At 42.0% G+C, this 26,661-nt stretch overlaps 1 protein-coding gene across 7 annotated transcripts in view; it reads left to right on the plus strand.

Moving 5' to 3' along the window:
• The window catches only part of myocd (myocardin), a 115,079-nt gene that overhangs the window by 65,457 nt on the left and 22,961 nt on the right, over positions 1-26,661 (plus strand). For 3 of the 7 annotated variants that reach the window (XM_019271400.2, XM_019271403.2, XM_019271405.2), the window contains exon 1: positions 21,591-22,023. The exons of the other annotated variants lie outside the window; for them this stretch is intronic. In XM_019271400.2, the coding sequence (XP_019126945.2) occupies positions 21,969-22,023 (55 nt within the window). In that variant the 5' untranslated portion in view covers positions 21,591-21,968. Of the gene's footprint in view, positions 1-21,590; positions 22,024-26,661 lie in introns of those variants that run through there. 7 annotated transcript variants of the gene reach the window in all.

Consider the following 26,661-nt stretch of genomic DNA (forward strand, 5'->3'; position numbering starts at 1 on the left):
TTTGGACAGTTTTTGGAGGAGTAATAGATGTTGTTATGATTTCATAGCTTTTATTATTATGAAAAGGATTTTCCAATTTGAAGCTACTGTCCACTGGAAACAAGAACTCAGCTGAAAAGCTCAGCCATGATTGTCGCTAATATGCGCTGCAGATATGAGTAATGTCAAATGTAATATAGAGGGAATTAAAGGGCTTATTTCAGACGCTTATGTATAAGTTCAAGTTTTTATTATTTCTTAAGAGTCTTCACAGAGGAGGCCAATTAAAGGACTGACTTTTATTATCTGTCGTCACAGTTACCAGCTGAATTTATTCTGAAAAACATTTCTGTGGAATTAATGTTGATACAGTAACACACACTAAAGAGGATGTCCAGTTTATCTTATGGTCTATCAGTAATCAGTGCAGTGCCACATGATTTAGCACTCTTAAATTAAGAACAATACTGACAGTGATCTAATCTGTGGTCCTCTGTAATAATTCATTCATCACAGGAGAGATAAAGACCGTCTCGGATTATCTCCCTCTCTAAAACTCCGGAAAAGATTAGGTCATTGCATCCACCGGGCTATTTTTAGAGGTCTTTAACGGTGGCATATTAAACAAAACGCTTAGAAATTCAATTAAGAAACCACTCGCCCACAATGACCTGAAAATAACCCAGAGTTTTTCTAAAACAAAGGCTCTGCCGAACAGCCGCTGTGCCGCCTCACATGTGGTTTGGAAACAGGAGTGCTTCAAACCACAGATTCTTAGGGGCTGCAGAGATTAATGAAGAGTTTCTTTTTCCAGGTGTTGTATTGTGGATACAAGAGCTTTGGGTGGTGAATTTTTACCAAGAGGAGAAATCCTCACGGTAGAAATGAAAACAGTAACACAATATTCAGCTCTGATCCGGCTCACGGATCAGATTCAAGAGCAGGAGCACATTCCAGACCGGAGCGAGAGAAAGGAGAGAAAAGACAGCTCCAGATCATTCTCTGATATCGATCACATGTATGGAATTTGTGTAAATGGGGGCTCCAAAGAGTTGCTCACCTGTATATTCTCACGGGAGCTATTTGAGAAGATGAGATTCGTGAAAGTTTTACTGGTTTTCACAACGCCTTCCCCTTCAAACCTCTTAATAATACCCTGACATAAATATCAATAAAAGAGACATCTCAGTCCATCCTATAACATTTTTATGTAGGTGTATTGCCCTGTCATCATCAGTGCTTCCCTGGCTGTTAGTCATCCACTGCTGCTTTCATTGGCACTGCTTAGGCTGCCACATACGTTTATGATTTTTATGTAGAATGATTCTCAGTCTAAGTGTGTTTTCAGCCTAAAAATCTTGAGTGGAGCTGCAACAGTAAAAAGTGGTTAATCCTTACAAATCAATTTGTCATATTGGCTTAAATTAAATAAGACTAATCATTAAAAGACTGGAGTACATTTAACAGATCAGACTTATTCTGCATCCAGCTTTTCTTTGGTGTAAAACACTGGTATTAATTCTTATCATATCCAATATGATATTATTGAGTATGTAAAACATTCATTTCAAATTAGTTTCAGTTTCAGTTTGGTGACCAAATATCTTTTAAATCTAAAAAAGTGGGGTGGGATAATAATGTGGGATTGGACTCAAATTTTACTTGTCTTGGATTAGACTGATTTACCTGTCTTGATTTAGGATTAGACTCAGAATTCCTGATTTGAGATTAGATTTAAGAATTACCTTTCCATATTTGGCAATAGACTAAGGATTTACTGGTCTTGATTTGGAAATAGACTACAACAGCATTGAGGTGGGTTGTGATGTCTTAATTTGGAATTTGAGTCAGGATTTAACTTTCTTGATCTGGGTCTCGATTTGGAACTCAGATTCTCTTGGCTGTACTAAACCTGTCAAGACTAGAGACTAACTTGCGACTTGCGAAACAACGGCATGATGATAGTCCCATCTCTGGTATGCAGGTGTGCAGCGCACTGATGCCGCATTCCATCTGTAATGACATTCAAACTTCTCTCAGTTTCATTAACTGCAATCACAGGTCATGAAAATATCACAAAATCTCTCTGCTCGTGTGTTACTGCTCTCTTCAAATACAACCAATAACCCAAATAACGCACTGATGAAAACAAAGGATTTGGATCAGCCAAGTACAATAGGCCCTGCTTTTAATAACTGCGATCGCAGTCATGTATCAAGGTACACAATACCAGCAGAGGAGGGTTGCATGCAAGGTGAAATCATTCTCAGCTCTGTTCCACCTTGCTCTCTCAACCATCCTCATGTGTTGTGAATAATAAAAAAGAAGAATTCATTTTACGGTTTTACTAGTCAGCAACCCAGGTATGCATTTCTCAAAATAGGGGGAAAGTTAGAACCATATGTTAATTTGAATGGGAGGCACCTGGTTGTGATTAGGGCCGTGTTGCGGATGATGGAAACACACACCGGGCTGTACTGAGGGGGAGCACAATGGACAGAACAACACTGGCTCAAATCACATTCAGAAACATTCATAAAATCTGAAGGATTCTTTTTAATGAACACGCTGATGGACGCGCTCACCGAGGATGCATATGCTGTGTTTATGAGCAAATCAGTGTGGTGATGGACAGGTTAGAGTCTCCACACAAAGAGCACATCTTCCATAAATTATAATGTAATTTATTTTACTACTTCCCTCTCAGTATGTGGCCTTGTTTGAGCGGAGTTCATCTCTTCTCTCATAGAGGCCTCGACAGCTTACGACGTAGCGTTTTTGAGGTGTTATTCATTTTGCATCTCAGGTTCTTGTCAGAGCCAAACATTTAACAGGTGTTGGAAATAAAAGATCAAGTCAAACATCAGCTTTTTGTTAAGATTTTTGTTTTGTACAAGTACAGCTGCTAAAAAACAAAATGGCAAGAGAAGAGAACAAGCTACTTGGTGTTAAATAGCAATTTGACAGTGACCCATGCAGCCGGGTGTTTAAGGACTCATTTTTGGCATGTTGGCTTGATGAGTAATGAGAACACAGACAGCAACATCATCCAACACGTGTGCCTAATTAGGCTGAGACTTCAGTGCGTATGATGACTGTCAACATAACTGTGATGGAAAAAAAATCTGAAAATTAATGGAACACATGCATAAACCAGTACGATCGTACGATCAGTGTCCCATCAAGTGGAGCTCTTCAGCCCAGTTTGTGAAGGTGAAGCTCTGACACACAGTTGTGACAAATTCTTGTGCCAGGTCAGATGTTTCTGAACCACAGTAGACAATGGAAATGACTACTTCCTCTATGTCACGCCACAGTGATCACCATGTAATCAACAGTATGTTAACAACACACATTGTAGACTATGTGATTCATTGTTGTGTCTGTTTTAGTATTCATTTAGAGTTGTCTTCAGCCATTGGACAAATGTATGGCCAAAGTTCTCTGGTTTGGTCTTCATGAACTCTTGAGAAAGGTTAGTGGGTTTGTTGACAACTAATATTGGCTATATTATTTCCTTCACCAGCTAATTTCTAACCAGTGGTGTCCCCAGAGATGTGGCCAGATGGGGCCTATTATGCTGTTGCTGTATGGACTAGTTGAAAACTATGTCAGCATGAGAGTTAAGGAACCGCACACTGATATACTAATACCAGTACATTCGGAGCACTGTCTGTCAGTCAGTGTGGCCTTTCCCCTGTTCTAGATATGCAGTTCATTAAAATGTGGAACAGAGAATCCATCAAATGTTTCCTCCAAATGTCTCCGAAATGCTGCTGCCTATCCAAAAGGCCAAGTATAACATGGCACAGAGGGTCATATTTTCAAAGGTTTCAGCTGACATACCAGGGGCTATGGGAATCGGCTTCAGCAAAATCAACAACTTTCATATTGAGATCACGCTTGAGCCAATCGTATGGAGATCCTATCAAGGGTCAGGTATGTGTTCATTACAGATGTTCTTCAATTAACGCTCAGGACAGCAATCTAGTCTGATCATTCTGTTTATGTACATTGTACTTCATTTTCAACACACCTTGGAAATTTCATTAAGTGAAGAAGAGCTACAACAGGTTTCTGACTTTTGATCCACTGTTTGCTTTGGTTTGATGTAGACGGCCGTCCAATGATACAAAGCATCGTGCTGGTTGGCTTTACTCTGAATTTCAAAGTGGAGAGACTTTGTATCTGTATCTCATAAGAAGGGGGAAGAGTGGAGTCCATTTTATATGACATGTTAATACAGAACAATAAATATGTACTTATGTCAAACTAGATCTGCTTTGTCTATGTATGGAAATGTTGGACACCTTTTCTTTCTGTGGAGGCTTCCCAGCATGCTTTTTTTCTGTGAGAACCATTACCGTCCATTTTTTTCCACGCATTCTTCTTTCTTATCAAAATCTGGTGCATACATGGACATACCCATAATGCAACTTGACTGGTGACATTTTGAGTGTAATGCTAGTAGATGCTAATGTAGCCTCGAGCTGCTTGCATCAAGCAGCGATAAGGAGCAGGCTACAGAGGTCTGGCAAGCTCACTTTTTTATTTTAATTTATAACTTGTACTTTCAGACCTAAAGTGACATCACTTGAGGACATTTTTTTTTACATATGTTGTAGCACTTCCAAACACTTGTAAATAGACTTTGATGTGTAAAATTGGTGCATTTCCCTTTTATGGGTTCAACCAAATCTGTAAAAAGAATGGACAGAGAATGAGTGATGCCCAGAGGTTTCTGAAGCACCGTTCTGAAGCTCAGAATATGCAGCAGTACTGCTTCTGCCTCCCATCACTGATGGACCTGATGCAGGCTGAATTAAGCCTGGGTACTTGAAAAAGCCATCTGTAACTGCACTTACCTGTCAATCAAAGCAGCCACACTGTTAATTCTGCATAACTTAAGGCCTTAATATCATTCGAACAGGTGAGTTGTATATAAATTCACCCTCAGTACAGTTGTCATGAACGGGGAAATTAGCTATAGAGACCAAAACAGTTTTTTGTACCATGTACACATGTTTATTTCTGCTGTGAAGTTGCCCTAACCCCATCTGCATTGGCTTCACTTCACAGCCACAGAGGTTGCCACTTCGGTTCACCATACTTTTGTCCAGCGTGCCACATCTAGACAAGCCTAAAAACAAAATGCTGTACTGATGCATCAATCAAACTCACTCACTCAACTTGGCTCACAGTGTCTAATGACAAATCCCTGTTTCCTGTTTTCCTGACTAAAGACCAGACATTACTGTGGCAGTAAAAGCTCACTTGGCATCCCTCTGCGATTTAATGAATCTAACTAATACCTTTTCACACCACCACCTGGCAAATCACTACCTAATGTGGACATTAATTGTTGGATTATCAGTTTTTGTTGCAACTTTCAAGTCCCCCTGCCCTCACACCCTCCCAGGTCTGAGGTGGGATAGGTGTGTGTGTGCGTGTGCGTGCGTGTGTGTGTGTTGGGGGGAGGTTCAGATGTTGTCAGACAATCCAAGAAACACTTTGTTTGTTACTTTCCACCTCGTAAAGGGCACATCTTGCACTGGCACTGAAAGTTGGCATAGCCTGTAAATGAGTCCAATGTGATCAGAATTCATGGGACACTGAGCTGGTACAGGTAATCACGCAATACCCCAGGTTCATATGCAATTCACAATCAATGTAAATAATACTTTTCCTGGCTTTTGTGTCACTTCATCCACATGCAGCTATATTTTTTTTCAAAGTCATATTTGGATATTCTCTCACCTGTTTTGTAATTTTATTTTTTTTTCTCTGCAACTGAAAGACTTACAGTAGCCAGGTAGTACCTCCACAAACGCCTGTCTTGCTGGCATGTGGCCAGGGGCCGATGTGATCTCTGACCTGCAGAGTCTGAGCCAGCAGATCTCTCCAGAGAATTTCAGGCAGCCATCCCCACAGGCCATGAGTGTTCCCGTCTCTGACAGACAGGAATGATAAGAGTCGCCAGGCAGCACGTTCCCGATCACCGTGCAGCCAGATCCTACAGCACATCACAAGGTCACACTCGAAAAAAAAGAAGGCTCCCTCGCCGGATTCAGTCTGCTCATTTTTTCCAAGTAGAGTCTCTGAAGCTTTTACAACACAGTGGAGGTGATACATGTGAGATTATGTTTTGTTTTCATTCATAAAGAGATCAAAACAAGACAAGCTGTTCTTTCTGTGCATGTGAAACGGTGAAAAAGATTCCTGTCATGTGTTTCACTAATGGCATGATTAGAAAAAAGCACAAACTGACAGAGATAACCTCTCCGTTGCGTTCACTTTCCCCAATTTGCTGCCTTCCGTCTGCTCGTCTGACGAGACGTCTGCTCCTGAGAGTTGTTTATCTGACAAATTGCGCCCTCGGACATGTCGAGAAGCCCAAACATTTGCGAGCTGTCATTCAGGCTGATGAACAGTCGAGGGGAGCGCTGGACAGTTCGCAGGCTCATGTGAAGTATGCGGAGAGTGAAAGTCCTCCTTGTCAGCACGGTGCTGAGGTGTCTCCCGTCACACGCAAACGCAGAACACGGCTGATGGATCTGCGTGTGTGATGGTGTGTGTGTGTGTGTGTATACATGTGTAGAGGCCTGTGTGCGTCTGTCACCTACAGTGCTCTTATCAGACGAGTGACTGCCTGTCTGACTGTTATCTTGTGTTGATCCAGTGTGTATGTAGATATTATAGTATTTACAGTATATTTAATGTGACACAACTGACATTGAGTCTGCATGTAGAATCAACCTGATCAAAGCCTTAGACCCAAAGATGGATTCAGAAACTGACGTGAAGTTTCTGTTTGACTTCATCCTCGTAGTTAATGAGTTGTCAGCCGTGTTCTTTGAATTTGTTTTTACTTCAAGGCCAGTGTTATGCTGATACTCATCGGCAAAGAGGGAGAAAGTTTCACACCTAACTTTGCTGGTTCGTTTCAAATGAACAATGAAAGACGGCATGTTTGGGCTGTTTGGGATGTGAAATTAAAGCAGACCAACCACCTAAAGCAGATCTGTGACTTCAAAAGCTAAAACAAAATGCCATGAAATGCATCTCCTGATCCTGTGAGCTGTTAAAGTTCCCATGAAATGTCTAAGAAGTCTTATATATATTTACAGTATATTTATATTTATTTATAAGTTTCCTGTGAATGCAGGCACATAGGATTCTGTTGTCTGCCAAAGCTATCAGTCCATCAGGAAACTTTGTGAATAACAGAGCTGAAGCAGAGAAGCCATAAAAATGATCCAGTTCACAGAATAAGATGGACTTTATTGATCCCACATTGGGCTCACAGCACACAAGGTGGATAAAAAAAATACTCATAAATAAATAAATACAGACTCAGAGTAGAGTGGTCTTCACATGTACTAAAGGCTCCTTCACGTCCTTTGTGCAGCGATCCGTTTCAGACTCTGGCCTGTGGTCGATGGTTGTTTCCTTTGCTGTGTGTTGTTTCTCTCACAAGTTGAAAGCCATCCAGAGTTACCAGGTGATGTATAGTGCTGGACATATATGACAATGGCACTTAAATATAGATTCTGACTTCATGACATGTACCAACCTATAGTTGGTAAGCATGGTAACATGTATGTCAATCAGAACGTAGATGCGGCGTGAGAAGGCGAAACATTCACCAAAACTGTCTAGTTTCTTGTCAGTATAGACTGTAGTTACCAAAGTAACCAAAACCAACAACAAGATTTTGTTCCTAAATGATTTTCTCAAACATACCGTAGTTGTTTTTTATTTGTGATTTGAAAGCGCATTGTGTACAACATGGGTAAATAGTGGGAACATACATTTTTGACCTCAGAAAAACTAGTTTGACAAAATACAAATACAAAAAATACTAAATAGATCTAAATCAAGGTCCACATACTCACTTTTTTTCAGTCTTTCAGTCTTCATCGGCAAAAATGTCAAGGAAATTTCATCAAGTGACCCAAGTGAAAATGAAGTCACATTTTTCACCGGGTTGTCCACTTTTATATTCCCTGCATTAAACTACATGCTAAGAGCACACAGGGAGTAGCTAGTAAGTATCTCAGATGCACGTTTTGTAGTCCATCTTCTTGACTTTGTAGTTTTACCACAGATCACATCAATAACATTTGCCGTCGCATAATGATGTAGTCTGGTGTAAGTGCAGTCGGATTCTCTGAACACTGTGGTCATCTTCTCCTAACTCCTTATGAATTCCCTTTTACATCTTTCCTTGACCTTGTGACGTTTTCTATCAAGGTCAAGGAAAAGTGGTTATGAACGGACTTAGGAGCTGATTTATTGGACTATTCGACCGTACCCCTTCTTTACCATGGAGCGTAAACATTTTGCATTTGAGTAGCAATCTCAAGAAGCTTCTTCACGTTGGGATCCATCTGTCTTGGTTCAAGGATAGGAAATGAAGGAAAGGCTCCAGATCAAAGTTCTTATGGCTGTCGTCTTCTCTTTGTCTTCAGGAAAACAGATTACTACCACCTTCTGGTTTGGGGTGGTAATGCCACCAGAATTACGTCACGTGCCGAGCCAAATGGCAACTGTGAGCAAATCCCTCACAGTTTCTTCACTTCTGACCACAGTTACCTTGTTGGCACAGTGTCTCTGTTGTAAGCGAGGACTTTCCTGCTGCTTTTGTTCATGTTTGCTTATTTTTGTTTTCAGGGATTGATGAAAATGTTGAGCAGCAGTGTAATGTACACACTCAGGTTTAACAGTCTAAAACATGATATCACATGTGATGGATGATAACACAATGCTGAAGGAATCACCAGCAGTCTCTGTGCTTCAGGCATCATTGCTCTGCAGTGGAGCACACTGTGGAGCTGTCTCTATTCTCCTTTCCTGCCATTAACTCTCCCTCCCTCCCTCCTCGTCTCCCTCCTTGTCCTCCCGGCTCGTGTGGAGCCTGTGAGTCGTTCAGCCTGTGATCATGGCGCTGGTCCACGACTCAGCGGACAGGCAGCCAATGACATCATACTCCACCGTGGATATGTGTGTCTGTGGAGGGGGGGAGACAGAAAGTGACACCTCTGGTCACTGTGACACACTATCTGTCTCACCCACCAAGTTCTCTCTGTGAGTCAGATCTAATTGTGGTTGTATGTGTGTGATGTACTGCTAATCCACAGATCTGTGGCCTTTATCTAAAAAAACGTCTTTGTTATTGTCTTATTGAAGTGCTTGACTTAGTCTGCTTTGGACAGAAAGAAGCCAATTCTAACAGTATGGAATGCAGCACGGAGAAAGTTTTGATATTTGATGACAGTTTCTGTAATAAATGTTATGAGTGCTGTGAAAAAAAACACGTCCATGAACAGAATTCATAAATATTCACAAATATTCTCAAAGTCATCTGTATCATTCGGATCATTTCATTCTGTACCAGAACATGTATATACAAAAGACGGGCCAACCCTCTCATCTCTAATCTGTGTGACATTTAGAATCATTTGTAATGGAACTAGAGTCATTTCGACAGAATAAATCCATAGACCATGTCCCACTGTGGACACTGTGACCGTACACTGGGTGATTATCACAGGATATAGGAGCATTTTGAGTTTCTCAGCTGTCTGCGCTGCAGTGAAATAAAGCCCAGCGGAGCTCCAAGAAATTTCTTTGGGTCTCACAAAGTTAACCAACAGTGCTAAGAAGAGAGAAGACTGACCTCAAGTTGAGTTCTTGCTCGATTCTGTCTTTCCTGTGAAAGAACTTTCATGACTTCTGTTTTAATCTTGAACATAATGGTTTGCCTTTGACCTTGGAAGCAGCCTTTTGACAAGAAAAAGCTTAGCTCAACACTCACCAAGTTTCAACCACATCTTGGGGTCTTCCACAATGGAAGGAGTTTTTTAGTTGTCAACACCAAATGCATTTTAATGTGAAGGCCTTTTGTTGACAATGGCTTAAAAATGCATTTTTATTTTGGTGGTTATTTTTAAGGATTGAATGTGCAAAACGTGCAAAAGCAAATTTTAACAACAAAGAGCAGCTCAGAAAACTGAAGCCTCCATATCTCCATCTCATAGTTGAGAAATGATGGAAGTTAAAGCCTTGTGTTACCATAAAGCCCCATTGTGTAACTTTAACACTATAAAATAACAGATTTTATGCTTCACTGACTTGTAATCAGTTGAATGATGTCTCGGTCATTCCCACTTTGTGCTCTGGATATGATCATCAGTGAGAAGTACATAACACTTTACAGCACTAAATCACCACCACCAAATATTTCACTGATTTTGGTGAAACTGGATCACATTTTATGGAGAAAATGTTTTCCGGCTGCTCCGCCTCGACTCTCTGTGATTTATAGAGTTTCCTGATGGACAGTAAAATACTGCTATCAATGTTAGCTCAGTTTGTTAGCCAGGCCGAATTAGTGTTTGTACCACAGGCATTTTGGACCACCAAGTGGTTTTTCAGGCTTGAGGCGCAGGGGAATGCTGGCAAGAAGAAAAGCAAGTGTTGTGCCAGAACCGGAGCTGGGCAAGTAGGCAATGTAACCAGGCTCAGCAACTTCTATGGACATAGCCAATGGCAGAGGCGAAGAGACTAAAGGTGATGATGGAGGAAACTGGGAGCACTAAATCACAAAAATACCAATTTTTAAGCAATGTTACTTTAAACAACCATGAACCAATACAGTTTTATACGTCATAACTGGTCTCAGGAAAGAAAGTCAGATAGTTGCATCACTATCATTGTAAATGTAGTCTGACTGTATTACGATGAATAAGCTGTCTCTGACAACTGAGCATACTCCACCTGTTGAGAAAGATCTCAATATGTGGTTGAAATCTCTGGTAAATCTAGACAGTGGACCTTGAGTTTTTCTGTCAAAGTTCTCTTTCAGTTTGTTTTGTCTTTTCTATTTAGTCCCTTGTAGACCCACAGTGTACACTGACCACCCCACTGAGAACCCAGGCTGCCCCCAGGCCATGAAAATTACTATCACCAATGAGGTAAAGGCAATAGTTCATAATCCTGTTAGCTGAGTCGACAGCGTCAGCTTTGCTTTATCCTATTACTCTCAATCACGACAGTTCTACAAGTTTCCAAACCTACCGAGCCTGGAAAGGTGTGCTAGGGTCAACACACACACACACACACAGACCACAAAGATAGAAAAAAGACAGCAAGAAAGACACACTCACATATATATACACATCCAGCCCCTTTCAGAACCCTAGAACAACATTTGATCATGACCCACTGAGCGTCCCTGGGGTGTTAAAAGCAAGCAGGACCATGTAGCTGTTGGTGCCCCTTTGTTGTTTCAGCTTTCAGAATCGGGCAAGGAAGAAAGAAAGGTTTGTCCGACCGAATTACCTATCACAGGAAAAATAATACAAAAGGCAACGTACCGAATCAATGGGTCAGCGTGACGATAGTGTAATTTCTTACTGACAAGTCGCATAAGTCAGGCCTCTCAACATCCCGCAGAGTGGAGATAGCACATGTAGCCGTGTGTTTGGTTTGAACGTGGAATTGCAGAAAATGTCACCCCTGATGAATGCTCCGTGGTGCTGATAAGACGAACTCCCTCCTGGGACAATGTGCAAATGCATAGGACACACGTGCACACATTGGCAGATAAACACACACACACACACACACACACACACACACACACACACAAAGTCCTATAAATAAATCTTTGGTTCTGTGAGGTCAAGTGGAGTCCAGCCCAGCAGATACCAGCTCTGTACCCAGGGATCAGTCTGTGGCCCGTGGCAACCCCTGTGTCTGTTCTCTGTCTGTCAACCGCCTTGAATGCTGTACCTAGATCAGATTACACAGCAGCGGAACAAACTGTTTTTTTTTTTTGTTTGTTTTTTTACACAAGAACCCAAATCTGACCCGGTATCAGTGTCTGGAGCAGCATGCTTCACTCTGGCGAATAGACGTCAGCGGGGAAAGGAGGGGTGGTGGGGAAGACGGGGTGGACGGGGTGGGGTCATACCAACAAAAACATGGCTCCGGTCGGTCATTGAGAGAAAGAATGTACTGGCTGACAGGCCGTTTCAGCCAGGCCATTTGGAAGTGCTGGACCAGCTCGGGAGATCCAGATAGCTAAATATTTTCACTATCGGGTCTTTTCTTTATGTCCTGTAAGTGCAATGATGCTCCGGTGGGCCGGCTCCGCTGTGACTCACGTGATGGAGATGCAGGGCTAGTGGCCCATTCTTTGAATAGTTTGAACCCCTTTTATTTACAGGCTCATGCAGTAGTCAGTATGTAATTCAATTTTCAAAATAAAACGCACTGTGCATACTTCCAATTGTAAAAACAGACAAAAAGGAAAGAATTTAACAACACTGAGTGCTTACCCGTGGTAGAAGCACATAAATCAAGGAAAAGGGACCAAATCTAAGCGAGTTAATAAAATCTGCTGTGCCAAACTTGACTGATGAGGCATGAAGCCGCATGGAGAAAGGACAAAATGTAAAAGAGCCTGGTGGAATCAAGGCGTTAGCTGTTTTTTTGTTTTCTTAAGGTTTTCACATTTGTGTGATCTATTAGTGGAGCTGCAGCAGTGGAAAGTAACTACCTACATTCACTGCACACCTCACTGGAGAATTTAATAAACTTTCTTCTCTTTAACTACATTTCTTTACTCCGCTACATTAGTTTGACAGCTAGAGTTACTAGTTAGTTTTACAGCACGCATTGATGGATAAAGCAGAGCTTCTGAATGCATGAATGATCTTTGTACAGCCACTGTGTGCTGCCGTACTATAAGTTGACACAGCTGATCATCTCTCTGCCATTCACAGAACCACACTCATGGCATGCCAGACTTTAATCCATGCTGCTTGTCCTGGAATAATTCCAATTTCTATTTAAATTTTACAGATTTTTTCTTAATTACTTTCTCTTTATAACTCCGACAAGCAATGATGGAAGACATTTGCTTGGTGTAGGCTTGTTCCTCTTTCATCTGGCCTGTTAGTCACGGACACACACACGTTAACAACAAAAATAGACTTTGAGTTATTAAATTTCTGATAGTGAAGTTTTGGGAATACCACATAAAGCCGGCCCACAGCCCTCGGTAATAGGCAGGAGTTAGAGTTAAGCTGTGGTGATGCAGGCCTGTCTCTGTGCTGAAGCCTCACAGACAAACGCCCCCCTCCTCCTCCACCACCACCAGCTCCATCCCCGCCTCCTGCCCGCACTGGTGTGGCCGCCTGCCAGCGCCTGCAGACTACAGCGGAGGCAAAGTCAATTGCCGAAATCTAAACAACCACAAAAACACAAAACAGCATCTCCCTCTGTGTTTTCGATTTTTTACACGATGTGGAGACAGTCTATCTGCTGTGCGTTCTTGTTGTGTTTTGGGATTCCATCTGGATCGGTTGCAGCAGTCTCCTTGGTCTCAAACCCGTTGATGTTTCCACTCTGGCGGCAGACATGCGCCGCTCAGACCCGCAGGCCCGCAGAGGCCCCCGAGCAGACAGGGAGCAGGGTGAAGGTGACCAGGCACTACAGACAAGATAAAGATGGAGGGAGAGCACAGAGGAGGGCTGAAAGTGGAGACAGGAGGCGAGGCTGTTGGCTCGGGCTCGCCTTTCTGTCACTTCTGGTTTGGATTGGGTTCATTCCCCCTGGAACTTCTTTATTATAAACCACAGCTCGGAGGCAGAAGGGAAGCCCTGAACCTGACTCCACGTCTGGCTCCGTCTAACGTCTTATTCTCTCTTTCCCACCCTCCTTCCCCTCTCCTTCTTGTCTCACAGTATATTTCTGGCTCCTCCGCCCTTGTTCCTACACCATGCCCTCTTTCCCTCTCTCAGTCCTCTTTATATTCTTTAGATTTCACTCACTTTGTTTGCGTTCCACAATCTCCGTTTTTCTCTCCCGTCTTTTTGTTTTTAGCCAGCCGGCTTGTGTCGTGAGAAACTCTTAGGTTTTCTGATAAGACTGATTGGGCGCTGATAAATGGCTGAATCACTCTCAAGTCTCTCTGTTGACGATTCCAACTTCCATCATTTAACCTCATATCACCCCGTTGACTTGCTAAATTTTTTCAGTGGAGCTAAATGATAAATGATGGCTTACAAAAACACAGCTTCAAGTTCACTTTAACACTGATGGCGAAATACGTCAGAGATGCAGACACATCAAAGTTTCAACATTTTTGAAGTTTCAGACTGAGGTAGATAGACTTATGAAGGTTGAAATGTTCTGTAGCCAGCCTCAAGTGGCCGCTCAAGGAACTACAGTTTTTGTCACTTCCGCATTGGCTTCATTTCCTAGTCATGGAGGTTGGTGCTTGGTTAGCACCCTCATCACATGTGCAAAATAAAGAAGCTGTTTTGTTCTGGTATTGCAGTGTAGAGCTAATATTCCAAGTGTGATAGCAACAAAATATTTTTTCTATTCTTGTAAAACCCACTTTGGCTCCTTAGCTTATATACTGTGACGTTTAACAGTTTGCGGTTTTGAGGTTATGAGAGAAATTGCTTTAAGGGTGACATGTTCAGTAAAAGAAGCTGTCTGGGGTAACAGTTTTGATGGGTGGGTCTATGGATGGAAGCTGCTACTGCTAACCTAAACTCAGATACAGCATCATAGAGAAAAGCTCCCACACAGTGAGGAAATACTGAGTGGATGTTCTGACGTGAACAGTGATGGAGTTAGCTAATAATGTGCTGCTTTTCCTTGAGGGTACCACTTTGTTCTGCTGTAAGATAGTTAGCTGAACAATTGCCATGCCCAATTCTAGGTGGGAAGGTAAGATTGGTCTGTGGCTGTTGGGGGAGGGGTTTAACCATCAATTCAGCCTCACTGGTACAGGACTGTAATGCCTCCAGCATTGTGATTGGTTAGATGTCAGTGTTTACCTGAGAGGCACCCCGCAAAGGGGCAGGGGAGGGCTGCTGGCTGGGACAGCAGCAGGACAACAACACTCGAAGAAACCCTATGCACACACACACACACACACACACACACACACACGGTTCCCTCAGAGACCCCCACCCATATCCTGTGCTCTCTTGACCTGACTAACTCATCTCTTGTCATCAAGCAAACCCTTTACCCGCACTTTATCAACCCTCTATCTCTCCTCCTCCTCCAATGATATGCCCTTCCCTCATCTCACTTTCACCACACACACACACACACACACACACACACACACACACACTCTCTCTCTCTCTCTCTCCAATCTATCCTCTCCTTCTAATATGCCTTTACATTCACTCCATAAATCTTCCTCCTATGGATGGTTGGATTAAACTGCAAAAATATTGTTTTTTTAATCGCACAACCACACCATTGCACCAGGTGTCATGACATGTTACTTCATTACCATGAAAGCAAAGAAATGTGAGTTTTATCGATTTATTATTTTTGTAGAGCTGCACCAATCTCTGCCCTGCCCCCCATTTTTCTGTTGCTATATTTCATGCATGCAGTAATAGTTGGGTATCTGTGGAGGAAGCTGATGTTCCTATTCTTAACATCACAACAGGTGGTGTTTGTGCACTTTTACTAATTTGACATCCTGCGAATGAGAGTCAACAATCAACTGTCTTTCTCCGGTATGACTGACTCCATCTTCATCCTGGTGGTTTTGGGGCATCTAGCTGCACGCTTTGCCTGGTTAATAATCCGGCCTTGGCTGTGCTTACTTCAATCTGGCTTGAAGGACTGGCTCCGTTCATCAGTGATGGAAGCAGGCAGGAATGACGGGAAGCCAGGAGCTTGGACGATAAAGAGATGAAGAAACTAAAACCTTCAAGTCTCCTCATTTCCTGCAGTCTAACAGCTGAGTCCAGCTCTACAGGGCAGCACCGTGGCATCCAGCACATGTTCCATTCACACATTACACTTCCTCCTGTGACACTCACTCAGGCAAATGGCTGAGGGACAGCTGGATTCCATGGATGGCATGTGAGCGGAGATATTTAAAGCATTTCCAATACGTGTCTGCTCCTATCAGCAGCGCGGGAGCTAAATACCACTGAATCATCATTTACTGGAAGTGATGGCGACGAGGCTCGTTAAAAAAGAAAAAAACAAAACAAACCCAGACACATCGTATGTAACAAGTGTTTGTAATCCGCTCTCTGGATTTGGACATCGTTTTTAGACATTTTGTGCCGTTTCAACCAGTCACATCTGCTTTATCTAAAACACCAGAAATCACACAAAACACTAACAGTCAGTTTGTGATCTAGATGTCTGCACAGGCGGCCAATAAACACGTTGTGCTCCACTGTTGCATTATGGAATGCGTGTTTTTAACATGCTCTATGCGAAGGAGTGTGAATTATGGCATGAGAGCGGTGTTGTTTTGCAACATGCATCATAGAGGAGAGCGAGGAGGCGGACCATGACACCCTGCCGCACACTTATTGTATATAATGTACAAAACGTGCACTCCAATCTGTCCGAGTGGTATCTGAGTGTGATCTCCTCCTCTTTTTCTTTTTATCACACACACACACACACACACACACTGCAGCTCAGATGAGACTTGTCACATCCGTTGACATAGGGCCCAATTAAAGGGGAGGATTAAGCCAGGGCTGGGTGACCTCTTCAGGAATCTCTCTGAGACGCTGTGTGTACACTGTCAAACCCTCTGACAGACCTCTCCTTTAAGCACTTTCACCTGCTAATTAAGACACAGCACTGTCTGCTCGCGCATGTACATCTATGTAATGTGTGTGTGTGTGTGTGTGTGTGTATGTATGTGTGTTCATTCACCGCGCATACAAGACAAATGTACCCGTGAGTGTCAGCAATAGATTTGTAGCCTGAGAAGCTTCTATGTAAATATTTGACTTTAGCATTGTATGGGTTTTTTGGAAGTTCACTCCAGCACACGTCAGCGCACGAGCTACAGCAAAGAGACAGGCCGTGTCATTTATTACGTTAAATTATTACATGTTTTGGTGTGTGCATCTCGCTGCTGTGTGCAGAGGATCCTCAGCAACAAAAGCCAGGCAGTGTTTATGGTGCGAGGGGATTAAAATGGATAGCGGCGATGCAGAAGCAGTGAGCTGTTACTGGACAAAGCTCTCGATGACTGATTAGTGCTGTGTTGCTACACAGCATGGAGGAAAAGCCTGCAGTAACCACACACTTACCTTTTGCTATTCTTTTTATTTACAGCAGCAAACTTGACAAAGTAGGAAGGAAATTAGATATTTTAATAATAACTTTGGGGCAAGATGCTGTTGAAGGAGATAAAATGGTAGATAGAAATAAAAAGAATAGAAGCACTGAGATCAAATGGAGAGAAGGATGACGTAAGGAACAAAATATCATTCTATGAAGTAAAATATCTTGTGTAATCTGGAGAAATGGCAGCGTTGAACAAAAAGAAATGTCCCAGAGGAGAAAACAAAAATGACTTGATAAAATGTGTTGAAAGCAGCATCGTCCAACAAATCAGGCCACTCTGAAACACTATCTGACCTCAAAACTAATATCAGAAATTTCATATAAGCCACGAAACCTCAGGGGAAAGGGTCACGAAATTAAATTTAAAATGAGATGAATTCTTCTGCTTCTGGATACAATATGTACGACACACAGATTCACACTCCTCCACAACTCCACTTCTTCCAAGAATTTTTGAGGAAAATCCCAAATTTTTCTTTCCAACAAATATAGGCCTGACCTCTGTCTGACTTGAATATGTCATTTTTATATTAAAGGACCAGTGTTTAGGATTAGGTGGCGTCCAGTGGTATGTTCGGTGGTTGCAAACACCTCACTTCACTCTCCTATCCCAAGCCTGTGTGGTGGCTGTGAAACGGGTTAAAATTCTGAAACACACCTATGTAGAGCCAGTGTTTGATTTGTCCTGTCTTGGTTGTTGAACATGATGGAGTCCATAGATGTATATTCTATTCCGTTTCTGACAAATTCTGTAAATAGAACCCATTAAATCTGACACACTGGACCTTTAAATAAGGTATATTTGTAAAACAACAAAAACAAACAAAAACAAAATAATAATTATTGTATCTGGCCCAGTTGTACAATTGGTCTTATTCTTATCCTTTCTAACTTTTCTAATTAATTAATTGTCTTTGTATTTATCTATGTATTTATTCTATTCATTTTAAAGAAATCAACTTTTAAAGTATTAGATCAACATTTTAGGAAATACATGAATTAGAAAAGTTAGATAAAAAACACTGTCATGTACCTTGTAATGAGCATCAAGAAGGGTCAGGAAGACATTAGCCTAGTATGGTATAAAGAGTTCAGAAGCATGCCTAGCAGCACCTCTTATTGATATTATTATGTATCTTGTGGTGAAAACAGATGCTATACAAATTGTTAAATAGCAAGCTCTACATATGTTGGTAGATGTTTTTGACAAATCCGCATGGCATACCTAGCATACACATGAGAATGATGCCAGATACCAATTTCCCTAAATGTTGAACCAATCCAATTACAGATATTTTGAATATTAGCATGACAACAATGCTCTTTTCTAGCTGATAAATATACCCTACTTAAAGGGCCAGTGTGCAGGATTTACTGGAATCTAGCGGTAGTTGCAGATTGCAACCAACTGAATGGCTGTGAACACAGAAGGTCCTATGTAGAGCCAGTGTTCAGTTGGTTCTTGTCTGCTGTAGAAACATGGTGGATCCCTGGAAGAGTACCCACTCCCCCTGTAGATATAAATAGTTCATTCTAAAGTATCTTCAGGTGATTATCCATTATAGAGAACATATAATCTATCATACTGGACCTTTAACTTACATCAGTTTTAAATAATGTCGTACTAAAGGTGTAAAGTCTTTTTCTTATGACTTCCTAATCACATGACTTTCCTGAATTGCCTATGCACAGTGTATGTAGGGACAGGAAGCCAGACTGGTTCAGGGACACATAGTGTATTTCACCATTTAGCTTTCCCACATTCTCAGCTGTAACCACTGAACCCTTTAATCAGGGTTTAGTGAGACAGTAGCCCCCGGCCATCATGGACTTTGACACCTGCTGTGTAACAAAAACAAGGACACATAAATGACATTCCCCCAACATACCCTGTGTTTCTGTAGTGTTACTACGTTCAAGCATCGCTTCACGTTCCATATGATGTTCAAATCAAGCCTGTGAATAAACAACCGCGGGTGAAGCCTTGATGTGTCCAGCTGACGTCCTGTGCTGACGGATGTTTCGGAGGCTCTGCGACGTATAGGAGCCCAGTTGGCCCGTCTGAGGACAGCGGGCACAGAGCTTAGTTCAACTCAGACAAATGTCCGGCTGGTATGTGGGAGCTGGAGGAAGGGATGCCTTGTTGAATACAGGCTAGAGAATCGGCTATCACGCTGCTGATAAGATAAACCTCCTGCTTCTCAGCTGCTGGTTGACCGACTGCCCTCAAACTGATCACTTACTGTAGTCGATAAATGAAAGTCCAGCTTACAGAGGTTTACACAGAATGTTTCCATATGTAGAGAAGTCATCATTTAACAGCATCTATTAATATAAGTAGATAGTTCATAAAAAGCCCTCTGTATACTTGATTTCAACATTTACAGAAGCAAACTTTATAATTCAGTGTACACAAACCCCTTTAGAATCTGACTTTGATGACTTTAAAGGCATGTTGTGTTGACGAAACCTTCATGAAGACCAATAATTCTTCTCACTCATATCCTTTAAAAAAAAATCAATTTACTTTCTTGGCATGACGTATTATAAATACGTTTGTGTTGCCAAAGCATATAGAGAAGGAAAACAGTAGTTAAAGATGAGGGGAAAAAAAGTATATTTCAAACTGGCTATGTAGGAAAAGAATGAACATTAAAGAAAATCATAACATATCTTATCTCGTAGGGCTGGGTATTGGAAAATATTGGAAACATGAGGTAATTTTTTAGCAAATAGTGGCATGGACATTTGCATTCATTTGTTGTCATGTCCATTTGATGGATGTAAGTCCAATATTTATTCACTGTTTTGGTCTCCACCAGCTCCTGAGAAATCTTTACCAGCTACTTGCTAACTTTGTCTACGTGTTGTTTGGTGCTGAGCAGGTAGTGTGCAGTGGGTTTGTCAGGGTTCTTTCTACGAGCTCCTGGAAAGTGTGAGACTGAATCAAATCATTAAAGTTAGAGGTGCTAAAACCAAAACAATGAGCTGAAAGATGCTACAATGTTCCATGGAGCTCAGGAGACCTGCGGAGTCTGTGCAGTCGACCAATAAAACTGGAAACTTGCACATCACATGTTGTGATTTCATTTGTTGTTATCAAGATATTGTTTAGTGCAACTTTAAGATATATATAATATGTTACAATAATTGAAATTGAAATTGCCTATTATATCACCTCATTCATGAACAATTTCACTATGATTATACACATCATGTTTCCCCTTTGGATAAAAGTAAGGAGACCCTGTTTCAACTCAACTAAATACAACTTTATTGGGTGTTCCATGGCATTTATCACGGCTCTGTTGGGCTCTTTTGTTGTATATGTTCAAGCTATTTTTATAATAGTTAGTTGACTTAAAGGTCCAGTGCGCAGAATTTTGTGCCATCTAGTGTTGAAGTTGCGGATTGCAACCAACTAAATAACCCTTACCTCTTACTCTCGTTTGAAACATGAAGGAGAAACTACAGTCGCCGCGAAACTCGTGAAAAACGCTAAAGGTCTTGTGTAGAGCCAGTGTTTGGTTTGTCCTTTCTGGGCTGCCATAGCAACATTAGTGGGTCAACATGGTGGACTCCTTGGAAGAGGATCCGCTCTCTTTGTAGATTTAAAAGTCTCATTGTAATGTAACACAAACATTATGATAGTTATTTTCAGGTGATTATACACTAATGACAACATAGTTATGAATATTATATTCCATTCCTGCCAACAGATCCCCTTAGATGTTACACACTGGCCTTTAAATTATGTTGTTCTGCAAGCAGTAACCTCTGTGGATGTGAAGGGAAGTCAACATGGATGTGCCAAAAAGTGCAGTTCCTCAAATGACCACTTGAGGGTGGCTACAGAATGAGACACGTGGCCAGTCAGAATTATGTTGCACTACTGATTGATGCTAGCCTTTTGCCAGATATGTTAAAGAATGCTACAGGAACATTCATTGCTCAGAAATGATTGTTCCTCTGGTGTAATGTGTTTCAGTCTGATTCTAAGTTCACTTTAATGGCCAGTTGGTGGAATACGTTTTCAGTACATCATGGAAAGTATTAGCAGCACATGTTAATTGTATACATTGACATATTATATATGGGATTGAAAACAGTTAGATGTCGAAAGACGTGTTAGTTTTTATCTGCTGTCACGAGGCAAGAAGTGAAACTTGTTGCCATCCCTGCTTTTCCCTCCTGGCTGTACTGCTGCTCCACTATCACCATCTGTGTCTCTTATCTTGATCTTTCCCTCCCTATCTCCTCCCCTCCCTCGCTCCTCTCTAATGACAGTCAGCAGGGCTGATAGGCAGATATATTTACTCTGGTGGCAAGGGAGGAAGAAGTCATCAGCCAAACCCTGTCCAGCCTCCGGGGCTGTGGCAGGCGGGGCTTAGAGGAAAACCCTGGCCGTGTTAGCCCCTCCCCGAGCAGGGCATATCTCTCTGTGCTGTCCCTGGCCTTGCTCACAGTTCTCAGCTAGATGGGACCAAAGCTTCACCGGCCCCAGACTCACACACTCCCACATCAGCCTCTGAGAGGGAGAGAGAGAGGAGAGAGAGAAGAGGAGGCAGGAAGAGAGAGCAGCTCAGAGAGCAGAGGGCTGCTGCTTGTGTGCACACCGGCTCACAGATACAACACAGCCAGTGTGTGTGTGATCTTTTTTTTTTTTCTTACACTAGCTTTCTCCTCGAGCTGTTGATGAGGCAGACTGGGTCAGCTCCATCTCATCTCAGCCTGGCGTCCAGAGGTGGCCGGCGGGGTCAAAGTGTGTGTCGCTTCTCGAGTGTGTGTGACTTTATTTTGCAACTCTTGAACACTGGAACTGTACTGTAAGCATTATGACTCTTCTCGGCTCTGAACACTCCATACTGATACGAAGCAAGTTTAGATCAGGTAAGCCTAATGATTGACAAGTGACTTCTTCTTTTTTTTTATTTGTGTGTGTGTGTGTGTGTGCACTGATCAGGGAACAGTTTCCATGCACAGCTGTGTTTACCCTCCAGAGCTTCGCCAAACAATTTGTCTGTCGACATTTGGCATTTATAGGCTATACTGTGTGTGTTATGTCATTCATCTGTCCACACAGATGAGTTGTGTCGGCACTCATGCTCCTCAGTCACACCAGCGTAGTGACAGGTGTGTGGAATATACTGCAGGCATGTGAAGGAAGGCTGGCATGAGTTTATCTATCACGTATACAGTAACCGTGCAGGTACAACCAAGTTAAAGAGAGTCAAGCCCTGACAACATGCGCCCATCGCTGCACGGCGTGATGGATTTGCATCTGGGTGTGCTCTGCAGACGTTCATCTGCCTCCTCGTAAAAAGCATGACATGTGAGTGTGATGTCTCGGGCAGGTTAGTGCACTTGTTCCGTGCCAGCTGCCAACCTGCTGCTGAGGGAAGCCATGAGACGCTCTCAACTGTGTGCACGCTGATAAAGGAGATTACACAGCACACAGGGGTCACAGGTTATCTTAATATGGCTCAATTGAAAGCTGATGGCGCTTGTGTGTGTGTGTGTGTGTGTGTGTGTGTGTGTGTGTGTATGTATCTGGGCATATCAAAGAAGGAGGAAAGGTACGAACTACAGCCCTGATTTAAACTCCTCTTAACACACAGCAGCTGTTGGGGCTTTGTGTTCATCTATCTCCCTCACATACACACACGCATCACTCTCTCTTTCTCTTACACACACACACACACACACTTTCTTAGTAACTGTCTTTATTTTGAAGGTACTTTCTGTTAGACTGATGTGTGTATGTGTGTGTTGTGTAGTCTGACCAACACTGCCACCTCCCTGAGGAAAATGTAACTGATGGTGGCAGCAGCAGAGCTCATACCACCGCTCAGTGTGTACAGCCTGTTATACATGAAACGCTCCACGCTGCTTGTCAGTGTACAAACCGACTGTTAGACTGGCTTCAAATCTTGCTTTCAGTTTTCCAGCGACGCCGTAATTGCGTACCAGAAATGTCAGGGTAAATGATGCTTTTCCTCTGAGTTGTTTAGAACAGATCGGCTGAGTGGGAAATGACCCCCAGTGCTCCAGGGAACACACACACAAAAAAGAGAACGGTATCTCTACAGTGGCTAAAGTTTTGTGTTGCTTTAACCCACGTGCTTTCACTGAATAATATGGCACAGATGTAGAGATACTGTCTTTACTGCCATAAATGTCTGCTTGATGTTACAGTCAGAGGGATTAACGTTGGGTGACACAAGGTACAACCAACATGACTGGTTGAGTGAATTTATGAGTTTGTGAGTGAAATATTGAGCGTAAGAGAAGTAAAACTGTCCGTAAATCTCTCTGTGATGACCGCTGATGACAGGGGGAGTCTTAGACAATCGAGTTGTCCAGGATTTATGGTTTTCTTTAAGCTGTGGCGGCTCCACTGTCGTCCCGCGCCTCCTTGAAAACCAACAATTGTTGCTGCTTTTGCACTTAGCTGGAACTACATTATCAAAGCCATGGGAACCGCTGCTGCATGGTTGAAGCTAAAAGGAAAGATAGAGATCTTATTTAAGTGCTCCCCGCTGACCGACCAATGTTTTCTGAGTGTATGTTAGCGACTTGTTCTCATGGCGATTTGATTAACAGCTCAAAGGGCTGTGGCCCCCGTCTCAAGCTCACTGCCATTACATAATAGTATGACAGAAGCGTCAAATATGAGTTCTATCAATGTCACAAGGTGTAGAGCCATATGTTGAATAATAAATCAGAGCCACACACAGCCACTGTCTTCACCAAACACCTGTTTTGGATCAGCGTCCACTTTATCCATTTTATATCAACACCCAACGTAACGATACTGGAGGTTTTCACCTGAGAAGAGTCACAACCTAATGGAAAAATATGAAAAATGTATTTGTATTTAGTATTTATTAATACAAAATTACCTTTCTGCATAAGTGCACCCAACAACACCACCACCCAAATCTGTCTGACCTTCTATGTGTCTTATCAGTAAGCTACTGTTGTTACTTCTAAGTTAACGTAACATGTAAGAAAACTAGCGAGTTGTGCTAAATGGATAATAACAACACCAAATCATCTGAGAAGAGTTACTGTGTGAGAAAGAATTTTGTTTTGGACACTATCAAGGGAAAAATCATGAATAAAATTAAGGCCCTCGACTTAAAAAGAACTTTCCATGACTGTAGCTCGTCACGTTAGCTTGTCACTCAAGTAAAGAACAGAACAACATCAACTCAAAAATGTAGTTTGGGACTGTGATTGTGTTTGAATTAGAATTAATTCAATCAATTAAATTTTTGACAAAGCAATAGCTTGTTTTGTGCTTATCATATGAACTTACCCTTTAACATGTTCCTCTATGGATCCTGGACGACTTTGTTTCCTTGCCAATATTTCTGACATAACTGACAATAAGTAATAGTATGAAAGACAAAACGTAGACACCCTCTACTGACAACGAAAGGCACTCTGGCAACAGATAAAAAAGCACTTACCTGTGGAATGGGTTGGCTTGTGCACTCAAGTGAGTTTTCTTCCCGCATCACCACACTATCCCAGTGTTGACTATAAGTCACTGTCAATGGAGCGGCTCCAGAAACTGTATCTTAAGGGTGGAGTGTTGGCTCTTCTGCATCTGGCTCTGGCTCGTGTTCACAAATCTGCCTCTAACTGTCCAAGACCATAGCAATAAAATATGTGAGTTCTGTTTTAAGGTGGATTTTCGCTTTATGCAGAGGTATTAGACTAAAATAAACCTAATACTTCATTTATGGATACCTGTTTATTAGAAGTTATACAGTCGCGCTCATACATCTGTCGCCAACGCATTCCTGCAAGTGCTGAAGGAAAGTTCAGAGAATTCATGTAACAAATGCAACCAGTCTCTTTAGCTAAGATGTTGGCGTTTAAGTGTAAAAGTGTGCTGTTATTATTAGCCTGTTTCTTTTTGGTGCAGTGGCTGTGAATGTGTGAGGCACAGGAGGGCAATAAATCAGAATATCGCTCCACTGGTTTGTGTAATTATCATCACTTCAGTGCAAAGCAGGCCAAATGATAATTTATTTACACTATAAATCTGAAAACTTGTAAATGTGTCTGTGGATTTGTATGTTCTTTGTTGTCACGAAAGCCCAAGTTGAAACAAATGTCTTCGATTTCAAAGTCAACAGCCAGAGTAAGGCAGAGTATCGTATGTTTCAGTGATCTGTGATTACGCAGGCTGGCTCGGGTCCTCTTTCTATAACATGTACACTGTGCAATCAGGGCAGGCTGATCTCAGGCAAGCTTTTTAGGACAAAGAGCAGATTATATGACAGCTGCTGTGCTTTTTCAGACAGAATTATTGATAACCTTTCGGTAAACAGAGTGGCAGCAGAGAGCTTTTATGTTCAAATCAAAAAAAATTCTGCATTCGATTTGTTACCTGGCTGTTTCCATGACACAAAACCTGTACGTATGGATAAAATGAAGCCTGTTATCAGCTGTCTTTCCATACCGTTAGCTTGTTACATTAGCTTGTTAGAAGCACCGCAAATTATCAGCCCTACATCATAGTTTACGATTTCACTACGTGGCGTGTGTTGATGGAATAAATTATATGTTAGCTTGATTTAGAGTCTGCCCTAACAACAAAGCTTTTAAAGAAAAAGAGCAGATTATCTTTTAGCCTTTTGTGACAGAATTATGTCAGCAAACATAATACAGAGCGGCCTGAGGAGGCATCCCTCCGGTTAAAATCAAAGACGTCCGCAGAATTAGCTAACACTAACAGTTACATTCCGTTGTCGCCTTTGCTTTTTCCATGACAGAAGAGACCAAACCTGTGTAAAAGACAGGCTGCTAGCTCCCTTAAATTACAACTGCCTCGCTATAACGTTAACAAATTATGAATTAATATAATTAATTATAAATTATGAGCTAGTTTGGAGTTTGTTTTCAGCCCTGAATGTTAGCTTTTGTAGGCAAAGTTGTAAAAATCTAATTAAGGAGAAAGAACAGGTCTTCAATTAGTTCAAACTAACAGCTACATTCCATTCGTCACCTTAGTTTTTCTTTGCCTGAATGTGTGCCTGTATGTCACATGGATGGGTGCTCATTATTAGGGGATGACAAAAAACTTCCATTGTCAGAGGTTGTATCGGTTACATGTTTCGGTCAGTTTTCAGTCAGCAACTAAAGCCTGTGTTTGCTCTCTCTGATGTAGCGACCAGCAGGTCACGACCCCCTCACTGTAAACTAAAGCAGATGTCAGATGAAGGGAAAGGCCTGGTGTTACATAATGGAGGTGCTCTCCCAAGAGAGCGTTACAATGTGGCACCCGAACTCACCGAGATCCATTAAAATAACTGTTAAAAGCGTTGTTACTTCGAAGCTGGAAGGTTCGAGGAAATTCGTAGGATTCTTACACGTAGCCTGCATGAACATGAACCACCTGATGGAGGTAATTAATAAGGAAGACAAGCAGAACTTTAACAGGGCCTTGTGGAAAAGGAACATTTCATACTGTGTGTGTGTGTGTTAGATCACAGAGAGGCCGTCAGATAACAG

This window comes from Larimichthys crocea, chromosome XVI (genome assembly GCF_000972845.2).
Source record: "Larimichthys crocea isolate SSNF chromosome XVI, L_crocea_2.0, whole genome shotgun sequence".
NCBI classification, from domain to species: domain Eukaryota; kingdom Metazoa; phylum Chordata; class Actinopteri; family Sciaenidae; genus Larimichthys; species Larimichthys crocea.